At 42.8% G+C, this 13,078-nt stretch overlaps 1 protein-coding gene across 4 annotated transcripts; it reads left to right on the top strand.

Moving 5' to 3' along the window:
• Window positions 1–378: 378 nt before the first annotated feature.
• ppp1r10 (protein phosphatase 1, regulatory subunit 10) lies at window positions 379–12,262 on the top strand. 4 transcript variants are annotated; one of them, XM_054606257.1, is made up of 19 exons: window positions 379–465; window positions 619–2,196; window positions 4,091–4,199; window positions 4,311–4,397; window positions 6,322–6,457; window positions 6,551–6,602; window positions 6,688–6,777; window positions 6,851–6,979; window positions 7,717–7,822; window positions 7,935–8,038; window positions 8,132–8,259; window positions 8,567–8,729; window positions 8,851–8,994; window positions 9,076–9,322; window positions 9,497–9,572; window positions 9,648–9,866; window positions 10,039–10,162; window positions 10,256–10,615; window positions 11,163–12,262. In XM_054606257.1, exons 3-19 carry the CDS (start codon window positions 4,093–4,095, stop codon window positions 11,321–11,323), a joined length of 2,433 nt encoding a protein of 810 aa, XP_054462232.1. In that variant the 5' UTR covers window positions 379–465; window positions 619–2,196; window positions 4,091–4,092; the 3' UTR covers window positions 11,324–12,262. The 4 variants fall into 4 exon arrangements, with proteins under 4 accessions (XP_054462232.1, XP_054462231.1, XP_054462234.1 ...); XM_054606256.1 differs by having other exon boundaries at window positions 619–897; XM_054606259.1 differs by having other exon boundaries at window positions 619–696.
• The last annotated feature ends 816 nt before the right edge of the window (window positions 12,263–13,078 follow it).

Consider the following 13,078-nt stretch of genomic DNA (forward strand, 5'->3'; position numbering starts at 1 on the left):
TCATGTTGTGTGGGAAGCCCTTTTAACAGTTTAATTTAAGTATGTTGGGTGTAGATTATTGTTCAAATGTGGCGTTCTCGTCGAATTCCCATCACAACCATGGTGATGACTCAACCCTGACAGCCAAACTAGTCGCCATTTTGAAGCAATACTATTAACTAAATTGATATATTAAATAATAATTACAATCCAGCCAAATCAACGAAATTTGTTAGTATGCTTTATCGTCAACTGATTGATGCAAATACACAATAGTTTCATGGTAAATATATGGAGTAATTCAAATTATCAACTTCCAAAACGTGTAACACGCCATTATGCCCTTGACAGGACCAGGGAAGGTCGGCTATCCACCATTTTGTTTCAGCAAAAACGGGAAAAAAATGTGCCCGTGACGTAAAAATCGTCACTTAGTATAAAGCCCAAGTCCCTCCTCTTCGGGCTCATTCCTGGATTTGGTCAAAGGTAAGTGAAGTCAGAAAGACAGCGAGGCTTATTCTCAACATTGTGTCCGTCTAAAATGCGAAATTCCTACTGAATGTGTTCAAGAACCAACAAAGGACTTTGATTTAACGATAGACTCTTAATTAAAATGTCTGTTTTTTGTGTGTTTTGCAGGTGTGAATTCGCATTGCCGAAGACTGGCCCGTCGAGGACTTTGAACAACTCTACTCAAATTCATATTTTTTTCATCAAGTAATGGACATTCGATTACTATTTTTGCCTCCAGTTTGTTCCTGAAGGAAAGGCTAGCTTTCAGCCCCACCCATAAGAAGTATTTAAGTTGGTATTAAAACCATGAAGGTTGACGATATAAAATTGATGAAATAAGAGATATAAGTGCCTGAAAAGCACACTCTAATACACCCGAGACGCTGAGGATCTATAGTGTCAATAGTAAGTTGATTTTGAAGTTAAATTTAATAGAGACCAATCAAGTGAAAATGATCGTAGACGATAGGCTAGTTAGCGGTAGCTGGTTAACTGGCACCGTAAGATAGCGTGGTTCTTTTCAAACCATTTGAATATAGACAGTGTTTAAGTATGAGCTCACACAGGAAAGTGGACGGAGACATAAGGCTCCGTTTCTTTGTGTGTGAGACGGAATGGGCGATTTGTATAAATAAAAGTTAATAGTCAGTAAATCGTAAATTAACCATAAGCAATCTATTCATAAAGATTGCCGTAGGCACTGAAACGAAATTCCAGCTCATGAAGTCGGACTTTTTGCCTGCCAGATTAATTTTATAGGGGCTGCTTCACGGAACGAACACTAACCGCAATCTATACATAAAGATTGCGTTAGCTTGAGGATTGTGGACATATTTTATGAAGCACTGTGTGTGTTGAAATGTCGATAATTAAAGCACAGGGACTTTCCGAAAGCCCGCATCACGTACTCGGCAATCTGTGGATAAAGATTGCAGGATGACTCAAGCAAAGTGCTCTTTCGAAACACAAACAGTCGGGGATTGGCAAAAATGGTGGACTGCTTGTGGTTTGCTTTTCGTCGTCGGACAGCTCCGGGGCTAGCCGAGTTCTCGGAGCAACGGTTTGGAGCTTTTACAAAACTGCCCAGCAGAAAAAGTACCGACTGCCTCGCGTGTATGATTGGGTAGATATGTGGTGGTTGGTGACTTGTTTACCTCTCAGGTCCACGGTATTTGCTCGTGTGGGACTGCTTTCGTTTGTCGTCGTCGAAGTGGTTAACAGGGAGGGCTCTGATTAGCAGGCGGCTCCAGCTCCCTCCCCTCTGACGGGCCGCTCATCCACAGCAGCAGGCCTGTTCTCTGCTGAAAAGGACAGATGGCGGGTTCAGTTAACTGCCCTTATATAACCGGAGGCGTTAGACGTTACTATTTGATTCATTCAGTTTCTCCTCGATGAGTATGCCTTGTTAACAAGTCTACTATTTAACAAACAACAGTAACAAATAACAGTTAATAATATATTTTTTAGGGCTTGTTCATTTGAGCATAGTCCGAGTTATTTTCCTATAAAGTACCAGTGATAAATCTAGTAACACCACAGTATGGCAGTGCACCAATAATGCTATTTCCCCCACTGATCCAGGGCCATAATCACCACTGATTTTGTGTATATGCGTAACAATTGTGACATTTACAGGAAGTGGGTTATTTGCAGTGTTGTGGAGGTCTGAGACTATATATAACTTCTACTACAGCAGTTACCCGGGTAAGACCTAACTGATTACTCACATGGCATTTCCAATGAATTGATTTCTGCAAGAATAGCAGGTTCTGCTCTAGAGTTGAAACAGTTCCATTTTTAGGTGTATAAACATGGAAAAATATGTGCATGCTTAAAGGATGCGACCCCAGCAGTTACATCAAGAACCATTCAGGGGTTGATCATAAGACCTGTTGTCATTGTAGTCTCTTGTAATCTGCAATAGTGAAGACATCCATAAAGGTCTGGTGACATAGTGTCGGCTGTCTTTGTTTGGATCAAATTGGACTATTTGAAGTTAACAATTAGACTATTATGAAACATCCATCACCTTTAATGCATTACTGCATACATTGTTTAACGGTCACATTAATGACAGTTCTGACTGTTGTCACCTGATGTCGCACTAACAATGCTGTCTTTGTGGTTGCTTTTTCCTGTGGAACATCCCAGACAGTAGAGTGCCGGTGTGTAGACATAAAGGGACCTGTAGGTGGCAGGTAGTGGCCTCATTTGTACCGCGGCTGGAACATTAACCCCACTCAGTATTTAACCTACTAATTCCACTTTTCTCAAGCATTTCATACTTTATAAAGTCTGATTTAATGTGTTTTAATCAGAATTTTGCCATTCATAATTTCATCAGTTACCCCCCAAAAAAATCGAAGATGGGTTTCCATTGAGTGTTGATGTTTCTATTACCATTCTCCTGGTTTGAAGTGATTTTTATGTGAATGATTGTGATAGACATGATGCATTAAAAATGTGATAAATCATTACCAGTAACATTTCTTTTAAAAATTCATCCCTTTGGCTGTTATTGTTTTAACAAGACCTTGGCATTTCCTCTTGTGTCTGATACATATTGATAAAATACATTTGTTTGTAAAAATATATCGTAGTTATAGCTTTATAATTATATCAATAGATCATTTAGATATAATTAAGTAAACCATTCAATCAAATAAAAAGTTAGGTAAATAAACAAATTGATGTGAATTTGTAGTATTTGGTTGCTTAGTTAATAACATGCAGTTTGGTATCTGTGTTGCTGCTGCTTCTTTAATCATTGCCTAAAGTGGAATAAACAGTGTTGCCTCGCCCTCCAAAATCAATGTCCTATCAGTCTACATGTCCTGTCCTGCAAGTAAACATCCCAGAGAGGAGTCACTCTGGAGGCACTGAGGAGTAAGTTGCAGCATCCTGCTGAACTGATTTCACCTCCAAACATCTCAAGAATGAGGTAGTACACTGAAGTCATTCTGCACTGTGGATGGCTGCCTGTTGGAGCTACACAGCTGTGTGACTGATTATGTTTTGTGAGCAGGTGAGCCAGATTAGTAGTGGATGTAGTGTAACTCTTCCTCTCTGAGCTAGAAAGTCAGCTGCTCTACTGGCTATCAGCTCATGCTGCTCTGCTCCTGGCTCCCTCTGGAAGCTGGCTTGTGTGCCATCTCAGACCCTCAATCATCACACCTTGTTGGCCAGCTTGTGGTGTTGAGCTCCTGTTTTTGGCGTTGTGACAGGTCTTTGGACCTTGATGTTGCTGGAACCACAGAAAGTCAAGTGATATGATCTACAGTGCAGTCTGGACGGTGTGCAGTGGTGAGGTGGATCTGGCTGCTGTGGCGGTGTAGGCCCGATGCAGTTTAGATTTATGTGTGTTTGATGTGAAGTGGCTTTGGAGCCTTTATGGGACTTTACAGATCTAAGCTGTTGAGTCCTAATTACTGAAGAGAACCGTGGAGCTTCCCTTTCCATCTGGCAGGCAAACAGTCCCTACTAAACAGCACTTGCATACCTTTTACCAAAGACCAAACATTTCCTATACATAACAGAAAATGTCCAACACACATGTCCTGCTGGCGTATACACTAATTGTTTATGGTGTGTGTTTCAGACATGGCAGGAGGACCGGTGGACCCCAGAGAGATTCTAAAGGGTGTGGAGGCTCTGCTGGGGAAAGATGGAGAGCTGCGCAGCCTGGAGGGAGTCCCAAAGGTGTTCAGGTGAGGAAGTGAAAGAAGGCTGGACTCATTCCTGTGCCCTAACTATAAGACTTGAACTTCTCCACTGCACTATGTCATATCTTCATACATATGCTTTTCTTTTTAATGTAGCCTGATGAAAGCTTCTAACAAGATGGTCAGTAGATGTATGTACCTGAGCATCCTTCTGCAGACCAAATCACATGATGTTCTGAACAGGTAGGCATTACTTGTACCTCATATGCTGTATATTGCATGTCTGGTTCTTAATTCATGTTAACACAGGGATGGATACAAGTATGAAAATATTCCATTAAATTGGAAGAACCGTAAAGGGAACTCAAATTTCAGTTCAACTCGAGGTCTGCTTCCCAGCTTTTTGTAAAATTAAATTCTGTCAAAGTTAAATGATGAAATAAACAAACATACATTTATTTAGCATGTCATTCTAAAATAATGAGTATTGAGACTAAATTAAGTGCATCAACAAACCTTATAATTAGGGCTGGAACCATTTCAATATACATTCAGGGCCATAGGTATTTGGACTGCGAATACTTTTTTCTAATTTTGCCAATATACACAACTCCAATGGATTTGAAATTAAGCTTTCATTATGTGGCTGAAGTGTAGACTTTAAACTTTAATTCAATGGATACAACAATAATATCACAATAACCATTTAGGAATTACAGTAATCTTTACACAGTTTCAGAGGCTCAAAAGTAATTGGACAAACTAACATTGTGAATTGTGAATATTATCATTATTTTTAATACTTGGTGGAAAAATCTTTGCGGCCAATGACTGACTGAAGTCTTTGACCCATAGACATCACCAAAGGCTGAGTTTTTTTCCCTTGAGATGCTTTGTCAGGCCTTAACTTTAACTTAAATTTAGGATCATGAGACATTCCTTTCCTTTTCCACACTTCTCCCTTCCCATCATTATGTTTCATCTGTCCAAAGAATCATATTACAAAACCGGTCAGGTTTTTTCGATGTTTTCTTGCAAAGTCTTATCTGGCCTTCCTGTTCTTCAGTGTTACTGGTGGTTTGCAACTTGTCGTAAACCCTCTATTAAACCCTCTGTATTAAACCCATGAATAATCAGTCGATGTTATGAAGAGGTTTTTCTTAACCAAGGAAAGAATTCTGCAATCCTTCACTTTAGATTTCTTCTGTGGTCTTCAGGGTTTACCAGTGCATTCCTTCTTTTTAAGAATGTACAAACTGTTTATTTGGCCAATCCTAATGATTCTGCTATCTGCCTGATAGGTTTGTTCATTTTTTTCCCAGCCTAATAATGGCCTCATTCACTTGCATTGACACCTTTGAATAAACTCTTGATCTATTTTCTGCATAATTTGTCGTGAGAGAACAGGCCATACCTGGCTATGAAACTGTTTATCAGACAATTGTCCAATTACTCTTGAGCCTCTGAAAATGGGGGCCTTAATTGCTAAACGGTTAATGTGATATTTTGGTTTTATCCATTGCCTTGAAGCTGAAAGTCTACACTTCAACCACATATTGACTCCTTCATTTCAAATCCATTGGAGTCGTGTATAGAGGGAAAATTTGGAAAATTGTGTCACAGTGCAAATACTTATTGCCCTGACTGGACGTGTTTCTTGAGTCAGTATCAAGTTACAATTATGCTTGTTCTTTTACCACCGTTTCATATGCTAGCATTTATTATGAAAAATGTTCTTTTAAATTCATGTACATTGTTAGATTAGTACATCAATTTCAATCAATCAGTATTGATTCTCACACCTTCCAGACTTCTGACTGAGAACGTCAGTTGTCTGTTAGTGATACAGTTCTCTCTTAGAACATAAGTGAGCAGACAAACCAGCAATGAATGGATCCCACAAACAAGTATTGTGTTTATTGTTTATTAGGTATTTTATTCTGACTCCACCCTACATACACCATTCTGCTGTGGGAGCAAATGTCAAACCACCAACGTCAGAGAGAATGCAGAGATAGTGTCACAGAAAAGCACCAGCCTCTGAACAGAAGCACTTCTGATAATCTGAGTAATAATTAGCAGGTTTCCATGACTTTGTTGATCAGCATGTGCAATCGGTGACCATCTGAATCCTTCATTATACTCAACTGTTCCCTCCTTCATCAAGGTTTATCAGAGTTGGTGGCTACAGGATGCTCAACTCCTGGCTCACCTACTCCAAAACCACCAACAACACCCCCCTATTGCAACTCATCCTGCTCACACTGCAGAAGCTGCCTCTCAAAGTGGACCACCTCAAGCAGGTACTGTCTCCGTCCATCCACCAGAACACTCTTCTAGTGAACTGCACATGCAACTGTAACATCTAACATTTCTCTGCCTCTATATACTCCCAGAACAACACAGCCAAGCTGGTGAAGCAGCTGAGCAAGAGTGCAGACACCGAAGGTCAGTGAGCTTGTACATCAAACATTAAATCATTGTATAATGTGAAAGTGTGTATCACACTCAAATACTTGTGTTTGACTTTTAGAGCTGAGGAAGTTGGCGTCTGTGCTGGTAGAAGGCTGGATGGCTACAATCCGCTCCCAGAGTGTGTCGAGCAGCGGCAGCTCTCCTGCTGGTACGTACCCGCCATTCTGTCAGTGTTAACTAGTGCCTCCTATACGTAGTAACTCCCTCTGCCTCTCCTCCAGATAAGAAAAAGAAGAAAGAGGAGGGCAAGGTTCCGGTGCGGGACGTGAGGGAAAAGAGTGGAGATGAGGAGAAGAAGAAGGAGAAACCTAAAGCCCATGCACCCAGCCACGCAAAGATTCGCTCCATAGGTAAATGGAACCTGATAAGCAGTGATAGAGTTGGTCCTGAATGTCACATCCGATCATGTTTAAATGTGCTCCACTATAAAGCTGAGTATGTCATGTATGTTAATACGTAATATACGTAAATATAAACACGATTTCATAGATCCCAATTCAATTCAGTTTATTTTGTTTAGCCCAAAATCACAAATTACAAATTTCCCTCAGAGGGCTTTACAATCTGTACACATGCAACATCCTCTGTCCCGGAACCCTCACATCAGCACAGGAAAAACTTCCCTAAAAAACCCTTTAACAGGGAGAAAAAGGAAGAAAACTATGGGAGAGCGACAGAGGAGGTATCCTTCTCCCAGGATGGACAGAATGCAATAGATGTCATGTGTACAGAATGAACAGTCAAGGCAACTAGGCTGTACACACTTTGCACCCATATCACTGAGGTTAATGTCGTTAACAAAAAGGTCACTCGCACAACACAACAACTACACAATCAAACAACTACACACCACAATAATTACACAACGCAAAATCTAAACAACTTACATCTAGTTGCCGTCCTGGTATCCAAGAAGAGAAAAGATCCAGGTGACTGGTTAGGTCCACAAACAGACTGAAGACAGGCTTGCTGTATAGAACCTCTGGCTGGCTGTTGTTTCAGTCACACTCACTATTTATATTTGCATGAGCCCCCCCCCCCCGTGTTTGGCACAATGTAAATAATGGATATTTTCTGTGTTGTGTAGGTTTGGACATTGACACTCCCAGCATGGCCCCTGCTAAGAAGTCGCCCACCGCCCCACAGTTGGGCGACAAGTACAACATCAAGCCTCCAGTCCTCAAGAGGCCAAGGTACTGGACCCTCACTTTCTCTGTGGATTTGTGACATTCGCTCAGTGCTGCCCTCTGCTGGCTGATGGCTGGTGCTTACATATTTCCTTTTGTCTACGTTTTCCTTTAACAGCTCTGGTCCATCAGATGCTCCACCTCTGGAGAAAAAATACAAGCCTCTAAACACCCCCTCTAACTCTGCCAAAGAGATCAAAGTCAAGATCATTCCAGCACAACGTAGGTTTGAAACACACGGTCAAATTTGAACTGCATGTGAGAGAGATGATGTTGGAGTGTGGTGTTCACTGCTCTCTTGTGTCCTCACTGCAGCGATGGAGTGCACAGGGTTCCTTGATGCTCTGAACTCTGCTCCAGTGCCTGGGATCAAGATCAAGAAGAAGAAAGCCGGTGCTGGTACTCCCCCTAATACCAAGGCTGTCTCCCCCACGTCTAACAAGGTACAAACTAATCTCATTTTCACAGTATGTATTATGGCCATTGTCAGTCCCAAACAGCCTCAGAATATTTGAGTTGAATTAGGTTTTTATTAAATTTTCTTTTCATGTCTTCAGAGTTAATTGATTACTGTCGCTCAAATACGAACCAAACACAACAGACTTTGCTGAACTGTGTAATCATTTACAGTCTCTAATTTGTGAGCTGAATCAGACTTTCCGAGAACTTTTAGCTGTCGACATCTTTGTCTTTTTACATGCAAAATGAAATCCAAAACTTATGCCATTCTCATTTCCTTTTTGTCCTCAGGCGAGTCCCTTTGACAACAAACCCTCTGCATATTCATCTTCATCTTCTGCAAAACCGTCATCCCCAGAAACGGCTACTTCCATCACTCCTATTGATGAAAACCAGGAGCCGGAGAGGCCTGGGACCCCCGTTCCCTCCGAGGAGAATGAGGTCTCTGACAACGGTAAGGTCCTTAATGGTGATTAGCTTAATGAGCTTCTTTGATTATATTATTTGTCTATTGAAAATGAGAGTGTTGTCAATCTCCTTAAGTCTTTCTCTATCATTGTCTGTGCTGTTTGTAGGTGAGAAGCCTAACGCTCTGGCAGAACCACGAGGAGAAGAAGAAGGCTTGACCAAGAAAGGCAAGAAGAAGAAGACAGTTCACTGGGCTGAGGAGGAGCAGCTCAAACACTACTTTTTCTTTGATCTGGATGAGACAGAGAGAGGTAAGGCCAATGTCTTAACTGTTCTGAGACAACAACCATCGGATACAGATCTGAACTCATATTAATTCAAATAATTCACAGTCAATGTCAACAAGATAAAGGACTTTGGTGAGGCCGCCAAACGAGAGCTAATGATGGACAGGCAGACGTTTGAGATGGCCCGCCGGCTTTCCCATGACACCATGGAAGAGAGGGTCCCCTGGACCCCCCCAAGGCCCCTGACGCTGACCGGCAGCCTGGTCATCCCCGGGGCCAACAGCACAGAGAAACTCACCCAGAGAGACCGTGAGATGGGCATCCTGCAGGAGATCTTCCTCAGCAAAGACAGGTATGTATTTGGACACAGCCTGCTGTTTCTAGAGCAGGTTGGAAAATTTTAAAATATATGGACAAAAGGGAAGACAGGGTTCATCAGTAATCTGAACCGTTGACCCTTTATTTGTTTATTCTATGCAATGCAATGTAATGTATGTTACTGAATCCGGTCTTGTCTTCTCACTAGTGTGCCCGACAGTCCACATGAACCAGACCCAGAGCCTTATGAACCCATGCCTCCCCGTCTCATCCCTCTGGACGAGGTTAGTACACTCACACACACACACATTCGGTCTCTCATATCTCTTCCTCTTAATAAACACATTGTGTCCCTGCAGGACTCCACCATGCTGGACGACGGCTACGTTGAGCCCATGGACACGACGTCACAGCAGGGCTCTGCCATGGCCCAGAACGAGAGCTCCAAGCTGCCCCCTGTCCTGGCCAACCTCATGGGAAACCTGAGCAACAGCTCTCGCAGCCCTCAGGCTACACCCACAGTGACCAACCCTGTGACTCCCGCTGTCAACGTACAGGAGCTGCTCTCCTCCATCATGGTACATATACAGTAAAGTCAGCATCTGCACACTGGATAATGGTTTATTATTTTAAAATTGCTTATCAAAGTTGTTTTTCATGATATTTCTTTATCTAGTGTCAAATATGTAAGCAGGTTGGTGTCATTTTGCTAGTTGTAGTGTGAAGCTAATCTGTAGCTGTCTGTCATAGGGGGCTTCTGGTAACCAGTCTACTGAAGACTTGATCAAGCAGCCCAACTTCTCAGACAAGATCAAACAGCTACTGGGCTCCCTGCAGCAGACCCAGAACCAGAACCAGGTTGGACCTCCACCAGGTAAACTATGTCTACTCCCTCTGTCGTAGCACCATGTCCACCTGCGGTGGTCCTGTACTCATTGTTATGTAACCTGCTTGTCTTTCTATCTAGTCAACCCGGGTTTGTTGGGCCACGGTCCAGGCATGAACAATATGAACATAAACATGCACATGCCCATGAACGGTGGCTACCCACCCAATAACCCGCCCGGCGGTCCACGCTTCAACCACCCTCCACCCCCTCACAACCACGGCCCACCTTTCAACAGCGGTGGAGGCCCGCGCATGATGGGTCCGCCCCCGGGCCAGGGCCGAGGAGACAATGGTAACTACTGGGTAGATGACTCCATGAGAGGAGGGCCTCACAGAGGGGGCCACTTCCACCGAGGAGGCCGAGGCCGAGGAGGAGGAGAGCCGGGCTTCAGGGGCAGAGGACGAGGGGGGCCCAGAGGAGGACACAACAACATGAATGGTATGTGGGACACGGGGCCTGTGGCCAGCTGTACTCATAAGTCACATGTTATATTCAGCTAAACGTCCATCAGAACACCAACAGAGGCTCTCACTTTCTGGCACCGTTTGTGATCAAGACCATGTTATTGGTATTCTACTTAGATAGATTCCTGGGACAATGTGAAAACATAGAAACCTTTGGTTTGTTGGTTCTGGGCTACTATGAAAACATGGCAGCCGGCTTCCTGTGTTTATATAAAGAGCTCATTGTAAGGTAACGAAAACACAACCATTCTGATGTTCAGGTGAACAGACTTGTTACTATTATATTCCATTTCCTCCAAAAGATGCCCCTTAACGCCACCCAACATTCCTTTAATCCAATGAATCATTATTACAAATGAAACGCTGATGTTTTTAGGGAAATGCCGTCATTATTTATGACCACAGACGATTGAAGCTTCATAAGAAAACCTCCATTGAATTATTCAGTGTACAAAGTGTGAGGAGAAACTTTGTTAGTGTGTGTGGTGTGATTGTAACACTACTGTGTCTCCTCCTGTCAGACATGTCCAAGAGGCCTGTGTGTCGTCACTTCATGATGAAGGGAAGCTGCAGGTACGAGAGCAACTGTGCTTTCTACCACCCTGGTGTAAATGGACCCCCGCTGCCCCCCAACTACCCCGCTAACAACCAACACAACCAGCACCCACAGCATGGACACTAGTGGCACTGCTGTCAACTGAAACAACTCAGAGCTGGGATCAAACCCTGCACCGTTTGAGACGTCACTCTGCAGCCGACTGGCCTGAAGCAGCCAGCTTTGCTCCCCTGAAAGGCGAGTGAAGGCTGGTAGTCGCTCACTGATGCCACTGTGTGTTTTTATTGGGATCATTTTAAACAGTGACACTGAACCACTATGTCTGAGCTGCTGCAGCTAGCTGCCGTCTAATCCGTGTCTTTCCACTCCATTAACGCGGTCGACCAAACAGACGCCGCCTACTCGGCAGAAAGCTTTCCACACCACTGAATTCCTTCTGATTGTGGCTGTTGTGCTGTGTACATGTGATATTGCTCTCATGTTCCCTTTAGTTGGGCTCCTTCAGGAGAGTCAGAAAAGTGACACAAACATTTACGAAGCACTTTATGACGCAAAAAGCTAACACGGCCATGATTTATTAAAGGTGGGCCTGAAGACAAACTGCATGGTGATCAGATGTTCGGTTCTTCCAGCAGCTGCTATTGAATGTGAGGAGGTGATGAAAAAGAAGCCACAGCAGTGTGTCTTACCATATGTAAGCTTCCCCTCTGTGCATCCTGTTGAGCAGCTTAGAGTGTGTGGCATGACAATCATGAGCTTCAAACATGGCGTGGTGCTGTCACAGTCCAGAGCTGCTGTGTCTTCTGTAGTTCGTCTGAACCCAGAGGAGACATACGACTGTTTTCTGTGAAAACGATGACCTTTGTGTCTCTTGTGGGACTGTGAGAATGTATTGGTTGTTGATTTTTCTTTTTTTTCATGCGATCATCAGAATGTTGGCCCTTTTTTAAGATGGGTACAGTTTTTGTCGGTATGAAATGTTTGTGTTAATACAGAATACACATTCATACTATTAAGTCATATTTTTCGTTGAATTCTTTTGTACACAGTGTATTGAATAAATGTCCAAACATAAATGTGCTGTTATTCATTTGAAAGTGGTCCTATTTCTCAGCATACACAGATAGCATACACAGATAGCAGATTTGTCTCCACATAACAGTGACAAAGCTTCAGTCATACCGGACAGGACGCAGGTCCAGATATGACCTAAAGGCTATTTTACAATGAATAGAGTTGTTTGCTGAGGTATTGCTGAACAGTATGTCGAAACATTTAAAATGACTGGAGTTGAGTCAACATAGTGTAAGCTGTAGAGAAAGTGAGAGACTGATTACAGTGCAGTCATTAGTGTAGGACTGTAACACAGTGAGTTCAGTTACTGGAGTCTGTTGTGTTGGCCTCATCAAGTACAGAAGAACATTCCGACTAAAATAAAAACAACACTCACACACTGTAGACCGAGCCTCAGAAGCTGATTATGGTACTCTGGGTTCATCCTGTGGGGAAAGTGAATGAGCTCCGGAGGTTAAGTCAATTTGATGTCTTGGCTGATATTCTGATATTGGCCATAGAATGAGTAGAATTAATTTGTTGTGTACTATAAATGAAAAACACCTCAGGCTGACTGACTACAGGTCTCCTAACATCTCATGATGGGTTTTGCTCTGAACCCCTCAGGTGTACTGGTTGATTATTATTGTAACATGAAGCCAAATGATAAATGCTGTAAAGGTGCCTTGTTTCATTATGTTGCAGATCATTTTGACACACACTCTCTCTTCCTCCCTTAAATTATTTGAGTCTTCCTTATTTTGTGTCAAGAGCTTAGATGTGGTGAATGTTTGTCCATAAAACATTGATGTTTGCATTGCTTTCATG

Source organism: Anoplopoma fimbria, chromosome 10 (genome assembly GCF_027596085.1).
Source record: "Anoplopoma fimbria isolate UVic2021 breed Golden Eagle Sablefish chromosome 10, Afim_UVic_2022, whole genome shotgun sequence".
Taxonomy (NCBI): domain Eukaryota; kingdom Metazoa; phylum Chordata; class Actinopteri; order Perciformes; family Anoplopomatidae; genus Anoplopoma; species Anoplopoma fimbria.

What these genes read in the sequence shown, in the direction of transcription:
- ppp1r10 (XM_054606255.1), top strand. Translation starts at nt 3,762, where the DNA reads ATGATCTACAGTGCAGTCTGGACGGTGTGCAGTG. An exon ending in AGTCTGGACGGTGTGCAGTG is followed by an intron (nt 3,796 to 4,090) that starts GTGAGGTGGATC and finishes TGTGTGTTTCAG; the next exon opens with ACATGGCAGGAGGACCGGTG. An exon ending in CAGCGGCAGCTCTCCTGCTG is followed by an intron (nt 6,778 to 6,850) that starts GTACGTACCCGC and finishes CCTCTCCTCCAG; the next exon opens with ATAAGAAAAAGAAGAAAGAG.